The 23,826-nt window shown below is 66.2% G+C and overlaps 1 protein-coding gene across 1 annotated transcript; it reads right to left on the bottom strand.

Moving 5' to 3' along the window:
* Window positions 1-2: 2 nt before the first annotated feature.
* DMPK (DM1 protein kinase) lies at window positions 3-23,826 on the bottom strand (the record flags this gene model as incomplete). The annotated part of the gene is made up of 5 exons (XM_075915088.1): window positions 23,130-23,826; window positions 6,144-6,235; window positions 4,238-4,321; window positions 2,628-2,723; window positions 3-266 (listed from the first exon to the last, which is right to left on the bottom strand). Coding segments are annotated over exons 1-5 (696 nt in total), but the record flags the coding sequence as incomplete, so codon positions are not given.

Raw genomic sequence — 23,826 nt, 5'->3', positions numbered from 1 at the left:
GGGGTCTGGATGGGGCAAGGGGCCGGGGGTCTGGATGGGGTAAGGGGCCAGGGGGGAGGGGGCCCCAGCTGGGACCCCGATCCCTGGCTGTCTACCAGCCCCCACCCCCTGCCCGACCTGTGCACGTAGCCCAGGCGGTGGATGGAGTCGATGGCCAGCACCATCTCGGCCAGGTAGAAGCGGGCCATGTCCAGCGGGATGCGGTCCCCGAACTTGCTCAGCAGCGTCAGGAGGTCGCCCCCCACGTAATAGTCCATCACCAGGTACTGCGGGGAGCAGAGAGCCGGCCTCAGCGCTGCAGGGGAGACCGTGTGGGCCGTGGGGGGCTGCAGCCCTCGGGAGGACGGGCCCCCACTGCATTAGCTACACTAGATATGCCCCCCCCCCCCCACGCAAGCCAGGCAGGGAACCCAGCCCCTGGCTCACCGCCCTAGCTCTAACCCATACACTGCACTTCCCCCCAGAGCCAGGAGTCCTGGCTGGTGGCAGGAGCTCTGGGAGATGTTCCCTAGAGACATGCCAGACCACAGAGTCTAGAGGGGTACGTCTACACTAAATTAAAGCCCTCGTTCGAACTACCGGCTATTCCCCCTGCAAGGAAGTTCGAACTCGGGGCTTTAACCCGAGCGGCCGGGCCCCGGCGCGTGTGGACGGGCAGTCAGACCGGACTTGTACATTTCAGAAATGGCGACCGGCCGGGAAGATGCAAATCGAGCATCTTTAAATCCCCGGCTTGATTTGCAACGTCGAACGCCTGCGTTAGCCTCCCTCGTTCGCACTGGGGGCTAGTGTAGACGTGCCCCCGTGTGCATCTCCTTCGCAGGCTATAGGACCCAGAATGGCCCTTTCCCTCTGTGTCCCGTATAGAGGCCAGATCCCTATATGCCTGGAGAGGCTGTGCCCCAGGGTGGCCCCTATGGAGACCCCAGGCTGCCGGGTCTATAGGGTCTGGACTGGCCCGTCCCTAGGCAGATGGTCTGTGAAGACGGCAGGGTAAGGAAAGGCTGGCAGAAGTGCCCAACCCCCAGCGTGCCCTTTGCCCCCCCTGCATTCCCCTGGCCTGCCCCCATGCTCCCCTGCCTCCTCCCCCACCCTCCACTGCAGCCCCCTGCCCTGCCCCCATGTTCCCCTGCCTCCTCCCCCACCCTCCACTGCAGCCCCCTGCCCCGCCCCCATGTTCCCCTGCCTCCTCCCCCCACCCTCCACTGCAGCCCCCTGCCCTGCCCCCATGTTCCCCTGCCTCCTCCCCCACCCTCCACTGCAGCCCCCTGCCCTGCCCCCATGTTCCCCTGCCTCCTCCCCCACCCTCCACTGCAGCCCCCTGCCCTGCCCCCATGCTCACCTGCCTCCTCCCCCACCCTCCACTGCAGCCCCCTGCCCTGCCCCCATGCTCACCTGCCTCCTCCCCCACCCTCCACTGCAGCCCCCTGCCCTGCCCCCATGCTCACCTGCCTCCTCCCCCACCCTCCACTGCAGCCCCCTGCCCCGCCCCCATGTTCCCCTGCCTCCTCCCCACCCTCCACTGCAGCCCCCTGCCCTGCCCCCATGTTCCCCTGCCCCCTCTCCCACCCCTCCACTGCAGCCCCCTGCCCCGCCCCCCATGTTCCCCTGCCTCCTCCCCCACCCTCCACTGCAGCCCCCCTGCCCTGCCCCCATGTTCCCCTGCCTCCTCCCCTCCCCTCCACTGCAGCCCCCTGCCCCGCCCCCATGCTCACCTGCCTCCTCCCCCACCCTCCACTGCAGCCCCCTGCCCTGCCCCCATGTTCCCCTGCCTCCTCCCCTCCCCTCCACTGCAGCCCCCTGCCCCGCCCCCATGCTCACCTGCCCCCTTCCCCACCCTCCACTGCAGCCCCCTGCCCCGCCCCCATGTTCCCCTGCCTCCTCCCCCACCCTCCACTGCAGCCCCCTGCCCCGCCCCCATGTTCCCCTGCCTCCTCCCCCACCCTCCACTGCAGCCCCCTGCCCCGCCCCCATGTTCCCCTGCCCCCTCCCCCACTCTCCACTGCAGCCCCCTGCCCCGCCCCCATGTTCCCCTGCCCCCTCCCCCACCCTCCACTGCAGCCCCCTGCCCCGCCCCCATGTTCCCCTGCCCCCTCCCCTACCCTCCACTGCAGCCCCCTGCCCTGCCCCCCATGTTCCCCTGCCTCCTCCCCCACCCTCCACTGGAGTCCCCTGCCCTGCCCCCATGTTCCCCTGCCTCCTCCCCCACCCTCCACTGGAGCCCCCTGCCCTGCCCCCATGTTCCCCTGCCCCTCCCCTACACTCCACTGCAGCCCCCTGCCCTGCCCCCATGTTCCCCTGCCTCCTCCCCCACCCTCCACTGGAGCCCCCTGCCCTGCCCCATGTTCCCCTGCCTCCTCCCCTACCCTCCACTGCAGCCCCCTGCCCCGCCCCCATGTTCCCCTGCCCCCTCCCCCACCCTCCACTGCAGCCCCCTGCCCCGCCCCCATGCTCACCTGCCTCCTCCCCCACCCTCCACTGCAGCCCCCTGCCCTGCCCCCTTGTTCCCTGTGACTCTGCCCCCCAGCATGCCCAGGACACCCTGTCCTCCCCCCCAAGTGTCCATGTCCCCTGCCCAGCCCCTGCGTGCTCCATGCCCCCCACGGTGCCCGGCCCCCTGGGCTCACCAGGTAGTTCTCGTCCTGGAAGGCGAAGTGCAGCTGTGTGATCCAGCGCTTGTCTCCGTTCACCAGCACGTCGCGCTCCTCCCGGAAACAGGATGCCTGCCCCGAGGGAGAGTCCCTGAGCCAGCTGGAGGGGGCTCCTTGGGACCCCCCTGTGCGGCTAGGGGCAGCTGCTCTGCCCCCTCACCTGCCCCTGGGGACAGGGCCATGCCACAGATGGACAGGTGGCACAATGCCACAGGGCCATGCCCGGGGAGGGGCCAGGGCCATGGGAAGTGGGTAGGTCCAGTGGGTGGGGACGCAGGGCTCTGATGGGGCTTGCCCCACACTCATTCCTTTGGAACCCCCCCCTCAAGCCTTGCCTGCGGGGGGGCCAGGGACGGAGACTCCCCCACGCCCCTCGGGTTCGTGATGCCCCCGGTTCACGCTGTGCCCACGGGTCCAGGCGGCGGGGGTCTGGCTGCAGCCCCCAGGCCTGCCCCTGCTCGCCTGAGCCCAGGACCCAAGGGCTGCGCCCCATCTTGGCACCGAGGGACGGGACCCCCCAGTCTCCCGGAGCTGCTGGCTGCCAGGCAGGGCTTCTAACCCCAGCGCTTTGCCCGCATCTCTCCGGAGCCAGCGCCCCCCGAGCAGGACCCAGGATCCTGCAGCGGGACCTGCACCCCCTGTCCCCGGGGGAATCGCCTCCCTGCTCCCCTGGGGAGTCTGCTCATGCCGCCGGGATGGCGAGGGCAGGCAGGGGCATGCCACAGGGGGCAGAGCAGGGCCCACGGGCCGTACCATGGGGGGGCAGGAGTGAGACATGCCATGGGTGGGGGTGACAGCTGGGTTGTACCATGGGGGGGGGCAGGGATGGGGCATGCCATGGGTGGGGGTGACAGCTGGGTTGTACCATGGTGGGGGGCAGGGGTGGAGCATGCCAAGGGTGGGTGTGACATTTGGGCTATACCATGGTGGGGGGCAGGGGTGGGGGTGACAGCTGGGATGCACCATGGTGGGGGGCAGGGATGGGGCATGCCAAGGGTGGGTGTGACATTTGGGCCATACCATGGTGGAGGGCAGGGGTGGGGGGGGTGATATTTGGGCTGTACCATGGTGGGGGGCAGGGTGGAGGTGACAGCTGGTTGTACCATGGTGGGGGGCAGGGATGGGGCATGCCAAGAGTGGGTGTGACATTTGGGCTATACCATTTTGGGGGGCAGGGGTGGGGTGATATTTGGGCTATTCCATGGTGGGGGGCAGGGGTGGGGGTGACAGCTGGGCTGTACCATGGTGGGGAGCAGGGGTGGGGCATGCCAAGAGTGGGTGTGAAATTTGGGCTATACCATGGTGGGGGGCAGGGGTGGGGAGTGATATTTGGGCCATACTATGGTGGGGGACAGGGGTGGGGGGGTGATATTTGGGCTGTACCATGGTGGGGGGCAGGGTGGGGGTGACAGCTGGGGCACACTATGGGGGAACAGTGGGTAACATTCCCACCTTGGTGGCAATGGTGGGCAACAGCCCTGGAGAGGGGCCACCCAAACCTTCAGAGCACCTGGGTCCCATTTGGGATTAGCCCCCAGCTCCCCCACACGACGCACTCTGCCCCCCAGGTCACGCCGCTGACCCACCTCCCCTCGCTTCAGCATGTCCCATTTGTTCATGATCTTCATGGCGTACACCTGCGACGTCCGCTTCATCTTCACCACCGCCACCTGCCGCGGGGAGAGGGGGACATGGCCGCCACTGAGACACCCCAGTGTGGGAGGGGGGCAAACTGGGTATCTCTGTGCAGCCCAGCAGGAACGGAGCCAGCCTCCTGCCACCCCCGCATAACCAGCAACATGAGCCCAAAGTGGGATGCTCACAGAGCCAGGCCAGCGTCTAGGGACCAGGGTACGGTGCGGGTGCAGGGCTGGGGGGCTGCAGTGCCACCTCCCTGGGGGCAGGGAGCCAGCCGGTCAACCTGCCAGTGCCAGTTTATGAAGTGGGGCACGGGGGGAGGGCCCCCCCGACCAGCCACAGGGGCATGGGTTGCCCTGCGTTGGTCACATGCTGCCCAAGCAGCGGGGCAGAGACGACACCCAGCTGGGTTCTGCAGCACTCGGCCGGCTCCAAACCAGCGCACACAGGGATCGAACCTGCAAACCTAGTGGGAAGGACTGGCCCTTGGACTCAGCAGCCAGACAGGGGCAGGCCAACAGCCCAGCTAAGCCAATAGCCTGACTCTGTCAACAATAGAGCAAAGCATTGTGGGTAAGCATCCCACAGGGCCGTGCTGTGGCACAGCCGAGCTGATCCCTGTGCTTCTTGGGATTCTCCCAGAGTTCTCCCACAGCCTCCTCAGCCGCCGGGAGCAGCATCAAGAGTAGTGCTGGGAGCTCCCTGGGCTGAGGAACATCAAAGCAGCCCCGACGTCTCTCCAGCCCCCCTCCCTGCAGCAGCAGCCTGCCTGCCACTGTGTCCCTAGCCGGGCAGAAGCGCTCCAATGATTTGCTCTTCCTTTGTTTCCCAAATGGAGCAGCTCACTCAGCTGTCAGATACTTCCTGGAGCTTTGAAAGGGGGTGGGGGGGTGCAGGCCTGCAGGGCAGCAGAGACCACAAAACACTGAGCACAGCCATCAAGGCAGGCATGGTGGGATACTGGTAGAAGCCAGGTCTCTCGACAAAACAAACAGCAGAATCCATGCTGGCTCTTTGTTGACAATAAAGGGAGGGGAAAGACAAAAGTCTCTTGCAGGGGTAGAAGCTTTTTGTCACCAAAACTGGGTGTTTTTCCCGACAAAAGTTGCATGGTAGTGTGTACAATGCTCTCACCGTTTTGTCACCAAAAGATGTTTTTGGCAACAAAGCCTGCCAGTGTAGACAAAGCCTATACTCTTCGCCTTCACAATATCCCCCAGCAGAGAGTTCCACAGGTTGTGCAGTGGGGACAGGAACCCTTCCTTTTGTGTAGTACTGACAGCTAGAGCTGGGCAACATTTTTCTACCCCAGGAACATGCTGCACATCAGTTTTGCCCAATTGTTTTGGGGGGGGGGAGAAAAATAAAAACAAACATTCCAGGGGGGGGGAGGGAAAATCAAAAGGCTCCTTTCCCCCATTTCCCAAGCCAGCCAATTTGATTTTTCATTCCCACTTGTCCTTTTCTTTCATTCCATCTTTTCAACTTCAAAAAGGCTCCAAAGAAAACAACCCGTTTTCCCTGGCCCCAAAGGGGTTTTTAAAGCTTTGTTGTCTTGACACAAAACCGTGTTTCTAGATCCCTTGGACGAGTTAGGGCACGGAGAACGCCAGCACTGCCCAGGCTCCTGGGGCAGCCTGGGCACCATGCTGGGCAGTGGCAGCAGGGAGGCCTGGGGCAGGGACTCTGTTGAGTGGGTTGGACCCATGGCAGCTACAGACCACCCCTCTCCTCCCCCCCCACACACCCACAAGGCCGGGGCTGGGCTCCCTCTGCAGCCCCGGGGAGGCGTTGATCCGGCGGCCTGGCGTGCCGGCAGCTCCGTGGCCGTGCCAGCGGCTTGCCCCTGCTCACCTCGCTGAACGCGCCGCGCCCGATCACCTTCAAGATCTCAAAGTCATCCCGCTGCAGCTGCAGCTCCTTGAGCCGGGCGGTCACTGGCTCGGCTGGAGGGGCACAGGAGGGGGAGGGGGTCAGTGAAGCTGCCGACAGAAGCGGGGGGCTCACACTCAGGACCCTGACGCCATTGGACTTGCAGGACCCCCCCCATCTGCCCCCCACGGCCATTGCTCCTGCACCCCCCACCCCACAGTGAGCCCTGTGCACCCCTCACCTACCCACCCCCAGCCATGGGTCCTGCACAACCCCACCCCCCCACAGCCAGCCCTGTGCACCCCTCACCTACCCACCCCCAGCCATGGGTCCTGCACAACCCCACCCCCCCACAGCCAGCCCTGTGCACCCCTCACCTACCCACCCCCAGCCATGGGTCCTGCACAACCCCACCCCCCCACAGCCAGCCCTGTGCACCCCTCACCTACCCACCCCCAGCCATGGGTCCTGCACAACCCCATCCCCCCACAGCCAGCCCTGTGCACCCCTCACCTACCCACCCCCAGCCATGGGTCCTGCACAACCCCATCCCCCCACAGCCAGCCCTGTGCCCCCCTCACCCACCCACCCCCAGCCATGGGTCCTGCACAACCCCATCCCCCCACAGCCAATCCTGTGCCCCCCCTCCCCCTCCCCCAGCCATGGGTTCTCCACACCCCATACAGCCAGCCCTGTCCCTGCCCACAACCATTGGTCCTGCACACCCCATCGCCCCCCCCCCCACAGTGAGCCCTGTGCCCCCCTGACCCACCTATCCCCAGCCATGGGTCTTGCGCAACCCCATCCCCCCCACAGCCAATCCTGTGCCCCCCTCACCCACCCACCCACCCCCAGACAAGGGTTCTCCACACCCCATGCCCCCTACAGCCAGCCCTGTCCCCCCCACAACCATTGGTCCTGCATCCCCCATCCCCCCACAGCTAGCCCTATGCCCCCCTCACTCACCCTCCACAGCCGTGGGTCCTATACACCCCATCCCCCAATACAGTGGGGGCGGGGGCAGGGAAACTTCCACATGGGGAAGCAGGACCCCTAAAGTGGAGTGGCTATGGACCCCCTTGTGTCTGGTCCCTCCCCCATCACCTAACTCCGACTCTGCCCCCTCTCCGCGAACCCCAGCTGGGCCTGCTTGGGGGGAGCTGCGGCCATCCCTTCAGGGACATTCTGGGGAGAATGGGGGTGCCTGGAGGGGCTGGGGCACTGTGGCTGGGGACAGCTGGGACTCCAGTCTTTGGGGGGAGCAGGAGGCCTGGGGGAGGGGGAGCCCTGCACCCCCATCCGCAGCCAGACGTAACTGTCAGCCGGCAAGTAGAACAGGTTTATTGGTTCACTGGGACACTGCGTAGCTCAGGCGTCTTGTTACAGGACCCAGGAGCATTCAGCACAATCCATCTCGGGGTAGGGGGGCCCAGAGCCCCAGCTCTGGGCCCCGGCCCCCCAGGCCAGCTAGGCTCCCTGCTCCCCCCACAGCCAAAAACTAACTCACACCCCCAGCCACTGCTCACCGCCCCCAGGCAGCCCCGCCTCCTGCTTTGTCCTGCTCCCAAGCCCAAGGTGTTATCCTGCTGTCATGCCCGGCCTCCCACTCCTCATGCCCAGTGCCCAGGGAAACTGAGGCACGCACACACAGCCACTGCAGAGCAGCATAAGACAGTAGGAATTGCACACCGTACCCCAAAGCAGTGAATGCAAAACCAGAGTGAGCACAGTGGACCGCAAGGGTGACAAAATCCCCATTACATCACGCCATTGATGGACTTAACTTCCGGGAACTCTTTTTTGAACCCTGTTACAGTCCTGGTCTTCACAACATCCTCTGGCAAGGAGTTCCACAGGTTGACAGGCTCAACCACGAGAACTACTGAATCCAGTATCCTGCCTCTACCAGGATATCAACGTGAGGGATCCCGTCTTGGCCAGGATCCTGCCACACCCCAAAACTCCATCTGCTCCAGTATCCCAGCTCCGGCAGTGGCCAAACAAAGGAATTCCACACGCTGAGTGGTGCTATTCCATGGGAGCAGTGGCCCCCGTGGGCGCCCGGCTCCCAGCTGATGCATGAACCCAGGGATCCCGGATGCTTTTATCCCAGCCGAGCTGCTGGAGTCGGCTCTAGCTGCCAGCCTCGGCCCTGTGATCTCAGAGCCTGGTAGCAGAGCTGCAAGGGGGCCCGACTGAGGCTCGCACAGTCCCTGTGAGGAACTGGGGAGTTTTGGGGGTTCAGAGGGGGGCTGCATGCGGGGGGAAGGGCACTCAATGCCCAGATGTTACCGGTTTAATGGGACAGAACTGGGGAGTTTTGGGGGTTCGGGGGGGGGGCTGCATGCAGGGGGAAGGGCACTCCATGCCCAGATCTTCCCGGTTTAATGGGACAGAACTGGGGAGTTTTGGGGGTTCGGGGGGGGCTGCATGCGGGGGGAAGGGCACAAAATGCTCAGATCTTACCGGTTTAATGGGACAGAACTGGGGAGTTTTGGGGGTTCGGGGGGGGCTGCATGCGGGGGGAAGGGCACAAAATGCTCAGATCTTACCGGTTTAATGGGACAGAACTGGGGAGTTTTGGGGGTTCGGGGGGGGGCTGCATGCGGGGGGAAGGGCACTCAATGCCCAGATGTTACCGGTTTAATGGGACAGAAGTGGGGAGTTTTGGGGGTTCGGGGGGGCTGCATGCGGGGGGAAGGGCACTCCATGCCCAGATGTTACCGGTTTAATGGGACAGAAGTGGGGAGTTTTGGGGGGCTCGGGGGGGGCTGCATGCGGGGGGAAGGGCACTCAATGCCCAGATGTTACCGGTTTAATAGGACAGAAGTGGGGAGTTTTGGGGGGCTCGGGGGGGGCTGCATGCGGGGGGAAGGGCACTCAATGCCCAGATGTTACCGGTTTAATGGGACAGAAGTGGGGAGTTTTGGGGGCTCGGGGGGGGGGGCTGCATGCGGGGGGAAGGGCACTCAATACCCAGATCTTCCCGGTTTAATGGGACAGAAGTGGGGAGTTTTGGGGGCTCGGGGGGGGGGGGGGCTGCATGCGGGGGGAAGGGCACTCCATGCCCAGATGTTACCGGTTTAATGGGACAGAACTGGGGAGTTTGCTTTTTCTGAGAACAGCCCAGAACGGGAGCCCCGGTGTCTGCTCCCCTGGTGCCCCGGCCCTGCTCAGAGGACACGGCGGCTTCTGGCCAGACGACAGACAAGGGGCTGCAGAGGGGGACCCCGGCGACCGGCCCGGCTGACCCCAGCGAGGGCAGAACATTGGGCAGAGGAGGCAGGCGGAGAAGAGGGGCCAGGCGACCCTCTTACCTGGAGAGAAGACCATGGACGGGGGAGGGGCTGTTGCGGGGGGTTGGAGGCTCTGCTGGGAGACTGGGGGGTGTTTTTGGGGGGACTGAGCGCAGAGCAGGCAGGACTCAGCTGGCTGCAGGGCAGGCTGAGGGCCCAGGACTACAGGCCCGAGGGATCCAAAGCTCAATAACCCCCCTGTTTTGTTCTAGCTGAGTGTCGCTCTGGGCTAGAGAACAGGGGGGCGCGATTCCCTCGGGGACGGGAGGCCCCGGGGGTCCAGAGGGAGCGGACCCCCCGAGGGGGCTCACGGCAGAGGCAGGCGGCTGAAGGCCCGGAGAGGCGCCGTCCTGGAGGCGGAGGGGTGGACCCCCCAGGTGAGAGCGGGCCCCCCAAGAGAGGGTCGCCGCTCTGGATTGGACCCCTGAGAAAGGACAGTCCTGCCCTGGGACGGACGGGCCGAGCGTGGGCATGACCTGGGAGCCATGACCGTCCCCCCCTGGCTGCCCCCCGACGTTTTCCAATCGGACGATGAGAGTCTTGGCCGAAAGCGACAGTCTCCTTACACTGCGCCCCACCGCTTCTCTGCCCCACTGCGCTGCATCCTCGGCGGGCAGCCCTTTAAACAGCTGCCGCGCCCCACCCCAGAAGCGGCTGCAGGGTTGCCAGATGGTTTAACCAAAAATACCGAACACCCCACGCCCCAAAAAAATACCAGGGGAAAAATTCTGTTGAGAAAAAAAAAAGGGGGAGACCAAAGATGTTGCGAGAGAAAAAAAAAAAAGCTCTGTGCCTTGAAATGGCCTCGCGCGCCTCACTTCCCCACCCTCGCCAGACGCAGCAGGGGAAAATTGTCCCCGCCAGGTTTTCATCCGAGGGAAACAGGGAATACTGGACATTGTACGTGTCCGGTATTTTCTGGGATTTTTTACTGGACAGGAGCCGCAAATACCGGTCTGTCCGGGTGAATACCGGAGACCCGGCAACTCTAGGCAGCTGCCTTTTGCTGGGGGGGTTGCGGTGAGAAAGGGCTCTTCGGAAGCACGAGCTTTGGCCCCGTTCGGGAAAGAGGGGGCAGTTTCACCTGCTTGCTGAAGAGACGAGGGTGGGTTCAGCTGCGTGGGTACGAGGCGAGGCCCCGGGCCTGGAGAGGGGGACAAGCAACCTCCACACAGTGTCCCTCATCGACCATCCCCAGGGCGTCTGGGACTGGATCTCAGAGCCATGGGAGTTTGCTCCCGGAGTGTCTCCCAGTGAGGCAGGTGTTTTAAGGCTTTGATCCTCCTCACGGCGCTTCCCCGAGCAATTTGTCAGGCAGGCGCCGGAGCGAGGATCCCGGCAGCGGTCGCACCCGGGCCAAACCCAGGAGGAAAATCACCTGCTGGCTGCTCGGCAGGGCGCACCTGTGGCCGGCATCATGCTGCGAGCTGCGTGAAATCCCATATTGGCTCGCGCTCGGCTCAGCTCAGAGCTTCGCTCCGTGTCTGCGACCGGCCCCTCAGGAGCGGCTCTCGGCGGGCAGCTCCCCCACCTCTGCGGATCTCCCGGCCTGTGCGGCACGCCCGTCCCTGCAGCGTCTAAGCGCCAGCGAGAATATGGGTGACGCGCAAATGCGCCCACAGCACCAGTGTCCCTTTCCCCGGGGGGATAACAGCCAACTACTGCTGCCAGCTCACACTGGCGCTCCATTCCGTAGACCCCCCCCAGGTGGGAGAGTCGCTGGGCTCCCCCGCCCACCACATTCCTGTCTGCAAGCAATTAGAGGCAGGGGACTGTGGCAAAGAACAACCCACTGCGCCGTCCCTTCACCGGGGCCCCCACCGGTGCCTTTACCCCACCTGGGGAAAGACACAGCGCGATGTCCCCCACATTCAGCGCAATGCGGCTGGATTTCCGGAGCTTAAAGGGAGGCTGGAGGGGAAGGGAGCTGGAAGCCAGGGGACGGGCGACATCTGGGGCCAAGCCTGGGACTTTGCTGTCTGTCAGGGTCAGGACAGGAGCTGTGCCCAACCCCCCACCCGTGCCCCACAGCCGGCGGGGGGAGAGAGTTGTCAGGGACCCAGAGGCGATAGGAAGAGAACCCAGGCGTGCGGACTCCACCCTCCCCTTTCTCTAAGCATTAGGCAGCGTAGAACCCAGGAAGCCACCGCTGTGCTCTAACCACTAGGCCCCACTCCTATCCTCTGCTTGAAAGGGAAGGGCAGACATCCAGTTCCCAGTCCCCCCAACTCTAACCATTCCGCCTGCTGCCAGTCCCCCAGTACTGTGAGCTGGGCACGGAGGGATGGAACGTGAGCCAGGGCCCATCGGGAGTGGACTCTGGCCTCTGCCCAGGCTGCTGCCCTGCACACACGTCGGAAGCGGCCCACGCCCTGCCTGGGGGCTCCTGGGCCCAGGCAGTTTGGGGTGGACTTCCCCTCCGGCAGGCCCTGCTGCCTTACAATAAGCGAGCTCTGCGGGCCAAGGTGCCCCCAGCCCGGGTGCCCACCTTCTCCACCAAGCCGTCCTTCGGCTGCAGCCGTTTGGAACTAGCAAGGAGGTGGGGTGGCGTGGGCGGGCGCCAGCAGCCTGGCAGGATCCAGAGCTAAATCCATCCCCTTTGGCCCGGCAGGGCAGGTCCTGACAGTCTATTTATATCTGAGAATGTAAACACCCGGGCCCGGCGGGCATAGTGCGGGGTGAGTCCGGCACCCACGCCCGGCCCACAGGCAATGCCGGCTCTGCCGACTGGGCAGCCTCGCCCATGCAGGGGGCGCAGCCTGGAGCCGTCAGCCTCTGGGGCACTGCCCCGGGGGGTAGAACTCAGCCCAGCCGGGCAAGGCAGCCAGCGGTCGGACCCGTCAGGGGGTGGGGGCCCCAGATCAGAGCTGTCCGCGGTCACTTGTGAAAGTGGCGATCTGGGGGAGGAGGGTTCTGTGCCCAGCTGGCCCAGGGGTCAGACCCTGCCGTCAGCCCCCTCCCCAGCTGGAGCAGCATGGCCCCATGGCCAGCTCAGGGCCACACTACGCTCAGGGTGACGGCCACGGGCCAGAGTGCCTGCCTCCAGCCACGTCTCCCGGCGTCTCCTGGGCCCCTCTCTGCCTTCCTGGGTACCCTGAATGCCCCTGTTCTGGCCCTGCCACCCCACCCCTCCCCCACAGCGTTCCTGCCACCCCACCCCTCCCCCACAGCGTTCCTGCCACCCCACCCCACCCCCACAGCGTGCCTCCCTGCCACATTGCCCCACCCCCACAGCATGCCTCCCTGCCACCCCACCCCCACAGCGTTCCTGCCACCCCTCCCCACCCCCACAGCGTGCCTGCCACCCCACCCCCACAGCGTTCCTGCCACCCCACCCCTCCCCCACAGCATTCCTGCCACCCCACCCCACCCCACCCCCACAGCGTTCCTGCCACCCCTCCCCACCCCCACAGCATGCCTGCCACCCCACCCCCACAGCGTTCCTGCCACCCCACCCCTCCCCCACAGCATTCCTGCCACCCCACCCCACCCCACCCCCACAGCGTTCCTGCCACCCCACCCCACCCACACAGCGTGCCTCCCTGCCACCCCACCCCCACAGCGTACCTCCCTGCCACGCCACCCCCCCCACAGCCAACCTCCCTGCCACGCCACTCCACCTCCACAGCCAACCTCCCTGCCACGCCCCCCCCCCACAGCCAACCTCCCTGCCACGCCACCACACCCCCACAGCCAACCTCCCTGCCACGCCATCACACCCCCACAGCCAACCTCCCTGCCACGCCACCCCACCCCCACAGCCAACCTCCCTGCCACGCCATCACACCCCCACAGCCAACCTCCCTGCCACGCCACCACACCCCCACAGCCAACCTCCCTGCCACGCCATCACACCCCCACAGCCAACCTCCCTGCCACGCCATCACACCCCCACAGCCAACCTCCCTGCCATGCCACCCCACCCCCACAGCGTACCTCCCTGCCACGCCACCCCCCCACAGCCAACCTCCCTGCCACGCCACCCCACCCCCCACAGCGTACCTCCCTGCCACGCCACCCCCCCACAGCGTACCTCCCTGCCACGCCACCCCCCCACAGCCAACCTCCCTGCCACGCCACCCCTCCCCACAGCCAACCTCCCTGCCACACCGCCCCACCCCCACAGCGTGCCTCCCCGCCACACCCCAAAACACTCCACCAGCTGCAGCTTCCTAGCGAGACGATGAAAACAGCTCATGGAAAAACTGAGCCGTGCCAGCTCCAGCCCCTGGCAAGGTGACACGCGAGCCAGAAGGGTGCTGGGTCCGACCCACTCGCTTTAGAGAAAGCAAACGAGTCTAGTGGTTAGAGCAAGGGAAGTGGGGGTCCCTTCCCCAGCTCTGGGAGGGGAGTGGAGTCCAGTGGTTAGAGCAGGGGGGAACTGGGAGCCAGGAGGTGGGGGTTCTTTCCCCAGCACTGAAAGGAATGAGGGGTCTAGTGATTAGAACGGGGGGGGGGGGGGCTGGGAGCCAGGACTCCGGTTCTAGTCTCTGGGGCAGCACCTCCCTGTGCCCCCCCCAGAAAGATTAATTGATTTCTGCCATGCCTGCTTGCAGGGTCAAGGCCCCAGCATGCCAGGCCCTGTCCTACCCACCAAGGGCTGCCCGCTGCCGGGGCCAGGCGCTGGGAGAACACTGGCCAGTAACGCTTTGGTTAAGACGTGGGGCTATTTTTGGACACTTCAGCCCCTGCCTCAGTGAGGCTGGGCGTGCTGACCGGCCCCCCCCAGCTCCTATTTCGGGCCCTGGCGGGGTTGGGAATCTGGGCTCACTGCGATTCTCAGATTCCAGCCGGGCCTGGGCGGGGAAATTCCTGCGCTGAAATGTTCCATATACAAGCTAGGGCCTGGGGTGAGCTGCCTGTTCCCGGCTCCTCCCCTGCTAGTGACCCCAGTCCCCGGTTCCCCCCCTGCTAGTGATCCCAGTCCCTGGCTCCCCCCCTGCTAGTGACCCCAGTCCCTGGCTCCCCCCCTGCTAGTGACCCCAGTCCCCGGTTCCCCCCCTGCTAGTGACCCCAGTCCCTGGCTCCCCCCCTGCTAGTGACCCCAGTCCCCGGTTCCCCCCCTGCTAGTGATCCCAGTCCCCGGTTCCCCCCCTGCTAGTGACCCCAGTCCCCGGTTCCCCCCCGCTAGTGATCCCAGTCCCCGGTTCCCCCCCCGCTAGTGACCCCAGTCCCCGGCTCCCCCCCGCTAGTGACCCCAGTCCCCGGTTCCCCCCCTGCTAGTGACCCCAGTCCCCGGCTCCCCCCCGCTAGTGACCCCAGTCCCTGGCTCCCCCCCTGCTAGTGACCCCAGTCCCTGGCTCCCCCCCTGCTAGTGACCCCAGTCCCCGGTTCCCCCCCTGCTAGTGACCCCAGTCCCTGGCTCCCCCCCTGCTAGTGACCCCAGTCCCTGGCTCCCCCCCTGCTAGTGATCCCAGTCCCCGGCTCCCCCCCGTTAGTGATCCCAGTCCCCGGCTCCCCCCCGCTAATGATCCCAGTCCCCAGTTCCCCCCCTGCTAGTGATCCCAGTCCCCGGCTCTCCCCCTGCTAGTGACCCCAGTCCCTGGCTCCCCCCCTGCTAGTGACCCCAGTCCCTGGCTCCCCCCCTGCTAGTGATCCCAGTCCCCGGCTCCCCCCCTGTTAGTGATCCCAGTCCCCGGCTCCCCCCCGCTAATGATCCCAGTCCCCAGTTCCCCCCCTGCTAGTGATCCCAGTCCCCGGCTCTCCCCCTGCTAGTGACCCCAGTCCCCGGCTCCCCCCCTGCTAGTGACCCCGGTCCCCGGCTCCCCCCCACTAGTGCGCTCAGTCCCTGGCTCCCCCTCTGCGCCCCGGTGCTCGCCTCCTGCCCCTGCTAGTGCTCCCTGGCTCCCATGCCTGGTAGTGCACCCTAGCCCTCCATCTCCCCACCTTGCTAGCACACCCCAGCCCCCACAGCACCCTGAGTCAACCCCGGCCCTCCCAACTCCAGCTACCCCCACGCCATCTAGTCCCCCCCAGATCCCCACCCTCATTAGTGCACCCTGGTCTCTCCAGTTTGCCTTTCTCCACTAGTGCCTACCAGCCCCCCAACTCCCAGCCCCCCAGTCCACCCCAGCTGTCCCCCTGCATCCTTCCCCGGCCCCTACCGGAGCTCACCAGGCTCCTCCCCCAGGCAGCCGGGATCACACGGACGCCGGGTGACCAGCCCTGCAGAAGGGGGGCAGGGGACCAGCTGGGGGCCATCCAGGGCAGCCTGATCAGCTCTGGTTACACCCCAGTCCCCTCCCCACACTCAGACAGGACCCAGGAGTCCTGGCTCCCAGCCCCTCCCCTCCAGCCCCACCCCACTTTAACCACTGAGCCCTACTGTTCTGGAGCTTTATACATCTACAAGAATTTATTAATTGGCATCAATGAATTTACTTCATGGCCCGTCCTCATTCCTTCCTTCCTTCCCTGGGGAAATGGAGAGAAATCCACACCAGCCTCTCCCAGCAGGGGGCGCTGGGGGGAGTGGGGCAGGAGCTGGCTGTGGAGGGAGCTCCCGGCTACTCCAGTTCCAGCCTCCCCCAGCAGGGGGCGCTGTGGGGAGCAGAGCAGGCAGGGGCTGTCTGTCAGGGGAGACCCCATCTACCCCAGCCCTGGCCAGTCCAGCAGGGGGCGCTGTGGGGAGCAGAGCAGGCAGGGGCTGTCTGTCAGGGGAGACCCCATCTACCCCAGCCCTGGCCAGTCCAGCAGGGGGCGCTGTGGGGAGCAGAGCAGGCAGGGGCTGTCTGTCAGGGGAGACCCCATCTACACCAGCCCTGGCCAGTCCAGCAGGGGGCGCTGTGGGGAGCAGAGCAGGCAGGGGCTGTCTGTCAGGGGAGACCCCATCTACAGCAGCCCTGGCCAGTCCAGCAGGGGGCGCTGTGGGGAGCAGAGCAGGCAGGGGCTGTCTGTCAGGGGAGACCCCATCTACACCAGCCCTGGCCAGTCCAGCAGGGGGCACTGTGGGGAGCAGAGCAGGCAGGGGCTGTCTGTCAGGGGAGACCCCATCTACACCAGCCCTGGCCAGTCCAGCAGGGGGCGCTGTGGGGAGCAGAGCAGGCAGGGGCTGTCTGTCAGGGGAGACCCCATCTACCCCAGCCCTGGCCAGTCCAGCGGGGGGCGCTGTGGGGAGCAGAGCAGGCAGGGGCTGTCTGTCAGGGGAGACCCCATCTACACCAGCCCTGGCCAGTCCCAGCAGGGGGCGCTGTGGGGGAGGTAAAGGATTCTGCGGTGGGGGCAGGTGATTGTTCCAAGATTAGGGTCACTGGAGGGGGGGCTGGCTCCTGCTCTCCTGCGCTGGGCTCTGCAGCCGGGCCTGGGCCGGTGTTTAGCCTGCAGTGAGATCCCCGCGCAGAGCGAGGGGGGCGGGGGCCGTGGCCAGAGCAGCTGTCCTTTTATGGCATTGCACAAACTCCCAGCGTGCAGACAACAAACCCTCCTGCGGCAGCACGGCCCAGGCCGGGCCTGGGGGGCAGGGGCGGCGATGCCAGCTCGGCTTCTCCACAAAAGGAGCGGATCCAGCGGGCCTGGCGGAGCAGCCAGGGGCCGCTGCCAAAACGCAGCCTTTTCACGCCGGGACCCGGCATGGGGAGGGGCATCCGGCTCTGGTGCTGTGAACTGCCTGGCAGCAGTGCCCTACTGGGACCCCCGGCGCTGCGAACTTCCCCAAAGCAGTGCCCTACAGGGACCCCCAGCGCTGCGAACTTCCCCAAAGCAGTGCCCTACTGGGACCCCCGGCGCTGCGAACTTCCCCAAAGCAGTGCCCTACTGGGACCCCCGGCGCTGCGAACTTCCCCAAAGCAGTGCCCTACTGGGACCCCCGGCGCTGCGAACTTCCCCAAAGCAGGGCCCTACTGGGACCCCCGGCGCTGCGAACTTCCCCAAAGCAGTGCCCTACTGGGACCCCCGGCTCTGCAAACTTCCCCAAAGCAGTGCCCTACTGGGACCCCCGGTGCTGCAAACTTCCCCAAAGCAGTGCCCTACTGGGACCCCCGGCGCTGCAAACTTCCCCAAAGCAGTGCCCTACTGGGACCCCCGGCGCTGCGAACTTCCCCAAAGCAGGGCCCTACTGGGACCCCCGGCGCTGCGAACTTCCCCAAAACAGTGCCCTACTGGGACCCCCGGCTCTGCAAACTTCCCCAAAGCAGTGCCCTACTGGGACCCCCGGCGCTGCAAACTTCCCCAAAGCAGAGCCCTACTGGGACCCCCGGCGCTGCGAACTTCCCCAAAGCAGTGCCCTACTGGGACCCCCGGCGCTGCGAACTTCCCCAAAGCAGTGCCCTACTGGGACCCCCGGCGCTGCGAACTTCCCCAAAACAGTGCCCTACTGGGACCCCCAGCGCTGCGAACTTCCCCAAAGCAGTGCCCTACTGGGACCCTCGGCGCTGCGAACTTCCCCAAAGCAGGGCCCTACTGGTACCCGCCAGCGCTGCGAACTTCCCCAAAGCAGTGCCCTACTGGGACCCCCGGCGCTGCGAACTTCCCCAAAGCAGTGCCCTACTGGGACCCCCGGCGCTGCGAACTTCCCCAAAGCAGGGCCCTACTGGGACCCCCGGCTGTGCGAACTTCCCCAAAGCAGTGCCCTACTGGGACCCCCGGCGCTGCAAACTTCCCCAAAGCAGTGCCCTACTGGGACCCCCGGCGCTGCGAACTTCCCCAAAGCAGTGCCCTACTGGGACCCCCGGCGCTGCGAACTTCCCCAAAGCAGTGCCCTACTGGGACCCCCGGCGCTGCGAACTTCCCCAAAACAGTGCCCTACTGGGACCCCCGGCGCTGCGAACTTCCCCAAAGCAGTGCCCTACTGGGACCCCCGGCGCTGCGAACTTCCCCAAAGCAGTGCCCTACTGGGACCCTCGGCGCTGCGAACTTCCCCAAAGCAGGGCCCTACTGGTACCCGCCAGCGCTGCGAACTTCCCCAAAGCAGTGCCCTACTGGGACCCTCGGCGTTGTGAACTTCCCCAAAGCAGTGCCCTACTGGGACCCCCGGCGCTGCGAACTTCCCCAAAGCAGTGCCCTACTGGGACCCTCGGCGCTGCGAACTTCCCCAAAACAGTGCCCTACTGGGACCCCCGGCGCTGCGAACTTCCCCAAAGCAGTGCCCTACTGGGACCCCCGGCGCGGTGAACTTCCCCAAAGCAGGGCCCTACTGGGACCCCCGGCGCTGCGAACTTCCCCAAAGCAGTGCCCTACTGGGACCCCCGGCGCTGCGAACTTCCCCAAAGCAGGGCCCTACTGGGACCCCCGGCGCTGCGAACTTCCCCAAAGCAGTGCCCTACTGGGACCCCCGGCTCTGCGAACTTCCCCAAAGCAGTGCCCTACTGGGACCCCCAGCGCTGCGAACTTCCCCAAAGCAGTGCCCTACTGGGACCCCCGGCGCTGCGAACTTCCCCAAAGCAGTGCCCTACTGGGACCCCCGGCGCTGCGAACTTCCCCAAAGCAGTGCCCTACTGGGACCCCCGGCGCTGCGAACTTCCCCAAAGCAGTGCCCTACGGGACCCTCGGCGCTGCGAACTTCCCCAAAGCAGGGCCCTACTGGTACCCACCAGCGCTGCGAACTTCCCCAAAGCAGTGCCCTACTGGGACCCTCAGCGCTGCGAACTTCCCCAAAGCAGTGCCCTACTGGGACCCCCAGCGCTGCGAACTTCCCCAAAGCAGTGCCCTACTGGGACCCTCGCCGCTGCGAACTTCCCCAAAGCAGTGCCCTACTGGGACCCCCGGTGCTGCGAACTTCCCCAAAGCAGTGCCCTACTGGGACCCCCGGCGTGGTGAACTTCCCCAAAGCAGTGCCCTACTGGGACCCCCGGCACTGCGAACTTCCCAAAAGCAGTGCCCTACTGGGACCCCCCGGCGCTGCGAACTTCCCCAAAGCAGTGCCCTACTGGGACCCCGGTGCTGCGAACTTCCCCAAAGCAGGGCCCTACTGGTACCCGCCAGCGCTGCGAACTTCCCCAAAGCAGTGCCCTACTGGGACCCCCGGCGCTGCGAACTTCCCCAAAGCAGTGCCCTACTGGGATCCCCGGCTCTGCGAACTTCCCCAAAGCAGTGCCCAACTGGGACCCCCGGAGCTGAGAGATTCCCCAAAGTGGTGGCCCATCAGCAACACCTGGGACCAGCCCCCCTGCCCAGTGGCTCGGAAGGGAACCCACCACCCCGGGGTAGAATAGCCAGATCATGATTGAGTGAGGCCCTACCTGGCGGGGGAAGGGGCATGGCTGGCGGAAGGGGTTTGGTGGCTCCCTGCCCTTCCGATCAGCCCCACAAGGTCTCCCCCTAGCAGTGAGGGGAGCTCAGCCTGGGGCCATTCAGCTCCCTTCTCTCCTCACCGTCCAGGAGCCAGTGACCAGCTCCCCAGGGCATCCGTGCCCAATAACCCCCTTCCGCCTTCTCTCGTGCTGGGCGGCTGTCTCACCGCTGCTGCGCCCCACCCCAGAGGTGGCTGCAATTTCAATTCCTTAGCGCCCCCTGGCTGAGCACCGGGCCACTGTCTCAAAAAGTCAATTTAGTGTCACCAGCACCACCCGACAAACAGGAAACTGAGTCACAAAGCAGGGAAGGGCATCACCCGAGCCACAGGGCCAGGAATAGAACCCGGGAGTCCTGGCTCCCCGCCCTGGTCCATGCCCGAGACCATCCACGCAGGATAATGTCGTGGGGGCTTTGAAGTCTAGCCTCTGGGTACAGCCTGCGCCTTCTCCCAGCTCTCTCAGCTGCCCCAGGCCCCGGACCGCAGCGCCGTCTGGCCAGCATGCCAGCCCCGGACAGGGCTGGGCTCTGTCCAGGCAGGTCCCTCCCCAGACAGCTGGCATGCCTGTCCCATGCGGCTCCCTGGAGGCTGAACAATAGCAGCTGTGTGATGCTAGCAGGGGTCTGGAATGTACCAGGCCTGGCAGGGAGGGGACACGGGGGGGAGGGGGACCGGCGGGCACGGGGGAGGGGGGGAGACTTCTGCTTGTAGGTTCCCAACACAAGGAAGGGGCAGGGGAGAAGGAGCCAGTGAGGACCACAAGAGAGAGTTGGGGGGGGGGGGCAGGGAGATGGGGAGCGTGAGAAGCTGGACTTGCAACTTCACAAAACTTTGGGGTCAGTTTGGAGGGAGCTCTGCACGTTCGGCAGGGGAGTGAGGGGCAGTGGCAGAGTTGGGGGGAGCCCAGGGCTGGGCTGGCAGGGGAGTGAGGGGCAGTGGCAGAGTTGGGGGAGCCCAGGGCTGGGATGGCAGGGGGCTGCCCCTGAGCTATGGGTCTTTCCCACTTCTGAAGACAACGCCCATGTTACCTCTAACCCAGCCCTGGGACCCCCCCCCCCCACACCCCAGCTCCACCTGTGACCCTTGGCCTGCCTGCTCCCTGCTGGGTGTAGCTAAGGTGGGGAGCGCAGGGCCCTGGGATCTAGTCTCAGCCTGGGAGGAGGAGGGGTCGGCTGGCCGGGAGGACACATGTCCAGGGCTCCTGGACTCTGTTGTCACGTGGACCCTCTGGTCTCCACATCACCCCCTTGCACAGAGGGGAAAGCCAGGGGCCCCCAGAGCTGCAAGGGGCTGGGAGAACGCAGCAGCCAGCTCCAGCCTTCCTGGGGCACACCAACCTGATGCTCAACTTCACCCGGCTGCTGCCATGCTCCCCTCCTGGCTCCCAGACCCCCCTCCCGCTCTAACCACTAGCCCCCACTGCCCTCCAGAGCTGAGAAAGAGAAGCCAGGAATCCTGGCTCCCAGCCCCTCTCCTGGCTTAGCTCAGCTGCTGCCCGGTGGGCTCAGCCATCCCCTCTGCCCATAGCACAGTCCTGTTGGCAGAGCCCTTGGTCACAGACCCACCTGGCACCTGCTGCAGGCCGCTGCTTGGAGCGGCCGCCCGAGGCTGCCTGGCCTCTGCCCGCCAGGAGCAGCCAAGGAGGGGCAGGGAGTGGGGGTGGAGGGCACCCCCAAGCATCTTCCCCCCTCCCGCCAAGGAAGTGCACCCCAGGGTCCTAACTCCTACTAGTCCCCCCCACACACACCAGGCCTGAGAGGTGCCAACCTTAGTAATGAACCGTCCTCACCCTACCCAGAGGGAAAGTGAGCCACAGAGACCGGAAGGGACTAGAGCAGAATCCTGGCTTCCCAACCCACTTTGCTCTAACCACTAGGCCCTGTAGCCCTCCTGGAGCTGGGGATAGAACCCCAGAGTCCTAGCTCCCAGCCCCCCCCATCGCTCTAACCACTAGGCCCTGTAGCCCTCCTAGAGCTGGGGATAGAACCCCAGAGTCCTAGCTCCCAGCCCCCCCCATCACTCTAACCACTAGGCCCTGTAGCCCTCCTAGAGCTGGGGATAGAACTCCAAAGTCCTAGCTCTCAGTCCCCCCATCGCTCTAACCACTAGGCCCTGCAGCCCTCCTGGAGCTGGGGATAGAACCCCAGAGTCCTAGCTCCCAGCCCCCCCCCCCCCCATCGCTCTAACTCCTAGGCCCTGCAGCCCTCCTGGAGCTGGGGACAGAATCCCAGAATCCTAGCTCCCAGCCCCTCTTCGCTCTAACCACTAGGCCCTGTGGCCCTCCTAGAGCTGAGGATAGAACCTAGGAGTCCTAGCTCCCAGCCCCCCCATTGCTCTAACCACTCGGCCCTGCAGCCCTCCTAGAGCTGTGGATAGAACCTAGGAGTCCTAGCTCCCAGCCCCCCCCTTCGCTCTAACCACTAGGCCTAGCAGCCCTCCTGGAGCCTTCAGCACCAGCCAGTGTCGTTGGCCTGGCAACCCCCTCTCCACCCACTGGAAGCCTCGAACACGGGACCTGAGAGAGGCCTGGACTCAGAGCTCCTGACCCGGGGGCACCGCACAAGTGGCAGGGCCCAGAATTCCCTCCCCCCAACCCAGTCCCCCAAGTGAGCTCAGATCCACTATGGGGTGCCCCCTACCAGGCCAAACCAGACCTGATGGGGCCAGCTCAGCCCCCCACATCATGGGGTGCTGGGCGCCAATATCTCTGGGGAGGGACTTGATACAGGCCCCTTGCTCCCCGGCAGCGGGAGAGCCCCCCCCCGTCCACGAGCCATTCGCCCCCTGCAGGGCCTGCTGTGCCAGGGCGAAGGGGCAGGGATGCAGGGCGAGCCCCCATTCCCCCCACCCTGTGCCAGGCCCTGATGGGGCTTTGAGGAGATACCACAGAAGATGCCAACCACGTGAGACCCCCGCTGCTCCCCCAAGCACCTGCCAGCTGCCCCCCTCCGCAGCTGCCAGGCGTCCCCCCGCTCACCCATTGCCCGTCATCACCCCTCCAAGCTGCGTCCCCCCCGGTACGCCCCCTGGCCAGGGCGCCACCCTGGCATCACCAGGACCACCCCTGGCAGCTGTTCTGGCTTTCCTGGGGAGGGACCCCAGTGTCCAGGGGGTGGGGGGCATGGCCAGGGAGCGGCCCACGTGTCCAGGGGGAGCCGAGGGGGGGTCTGGGACGTGGGGAAGGGGTACGGCGAGGGTGAAATCCAGGTGTCCATGGTGCGGGCGGGGACCAGGTGTCCGGGGTGAGGGGCGGGCCCAGGGGAGCCCAGGGAGGAGGGACAGCCAGGGTGGTACCCAGGTGCCTGGGATGAGGATGGGGGCACAGCCGGGGGACCTGGGTGTCCAGGGAGAGGGGCAGGGGGAGCCAGGTCCCCGGGGCAGGGAGCACAGCCCAGGGGGGAGCCAGGTGTCCGAGAGAGGGCGCGGCCGGGGCGGCGGACTCACCCCAGCGCAGGAACTCCGCGATGTGCTTCTCGCGGGCCAGGGGCGAGGTGCCCAGCTCGTGGCACACGCAGACCAGCAGGTCCAGCAGCGTCTCCAGCCCCACGACGCGCCGGTCCAGCGCCAGCGCCTCCAGCTGCCGCAGCCGCACCTCGGCCGACATCGCGGCCGGCCGCGGGGGGGGGTGGGCGCGGGGACGCGGCCGCGAGCCCGGCGGGGGATCCCCGCGCGCGGGTCGGCGGAGGCCTCGCCCCTCCCTCCGCTGCCCCCGGCCCGCTCACAAGCCGAGCGGCCTCATCCAGCCACGCGCGCCCCAACGCCACGGGGATGGGCGCCCGCCTCAGCGCCTGCCGGCCGCCTGCGCCCGGCCCCACAGCGGGCTCATCCCCGCGCCCGGCCGGCCCCCCACCCGCGGCTCCCCGCACGCCTCGCTCGGTCCCTCGGACCCGCCCCTCCCAGGACAGACCCTCGGCCCCACGGCTCCCCGGCCGGCTCCTGATATCTCCTCGGCTCCCGGCACTCCTCGGCCGACACCGCCCCTCCCCGCCCCGCCGCCGCCGGCTCCCCGCACACCCCTGCCGGCCCCTGGAATCCCGCCGCCAGGCCAGCACCCTGCGCCCTGCCTCCGGTCTGGGAGCTCAGCGCACGGAGCCGCCCGGGCCAGGGGGCGGGGGCTGTCGGGGCCGCACCCACTGTCCCT

The sequence above is a fragment of the Pelodiscus sinensis genome, unplaced genomic scaffold (assembly GCF_049634645.1).
Source record: "Pelodiscus sinensis isolate JC-2024 unplaced genomic scaffold, ASM4963464v1 ctg34, whole genome shotgun sequence".
Lineage (NCBI taxonomy): Eukaryota > Metazoa > Chordata > Testudines > Trionychidae > Pelodiscus > Pelodiscus sinensis.
The sequence above is the reverse complement of the archived record's forward strand: the minus strand, read 5'-3'. Positions and strand labels throughout refer to the sequence as shown.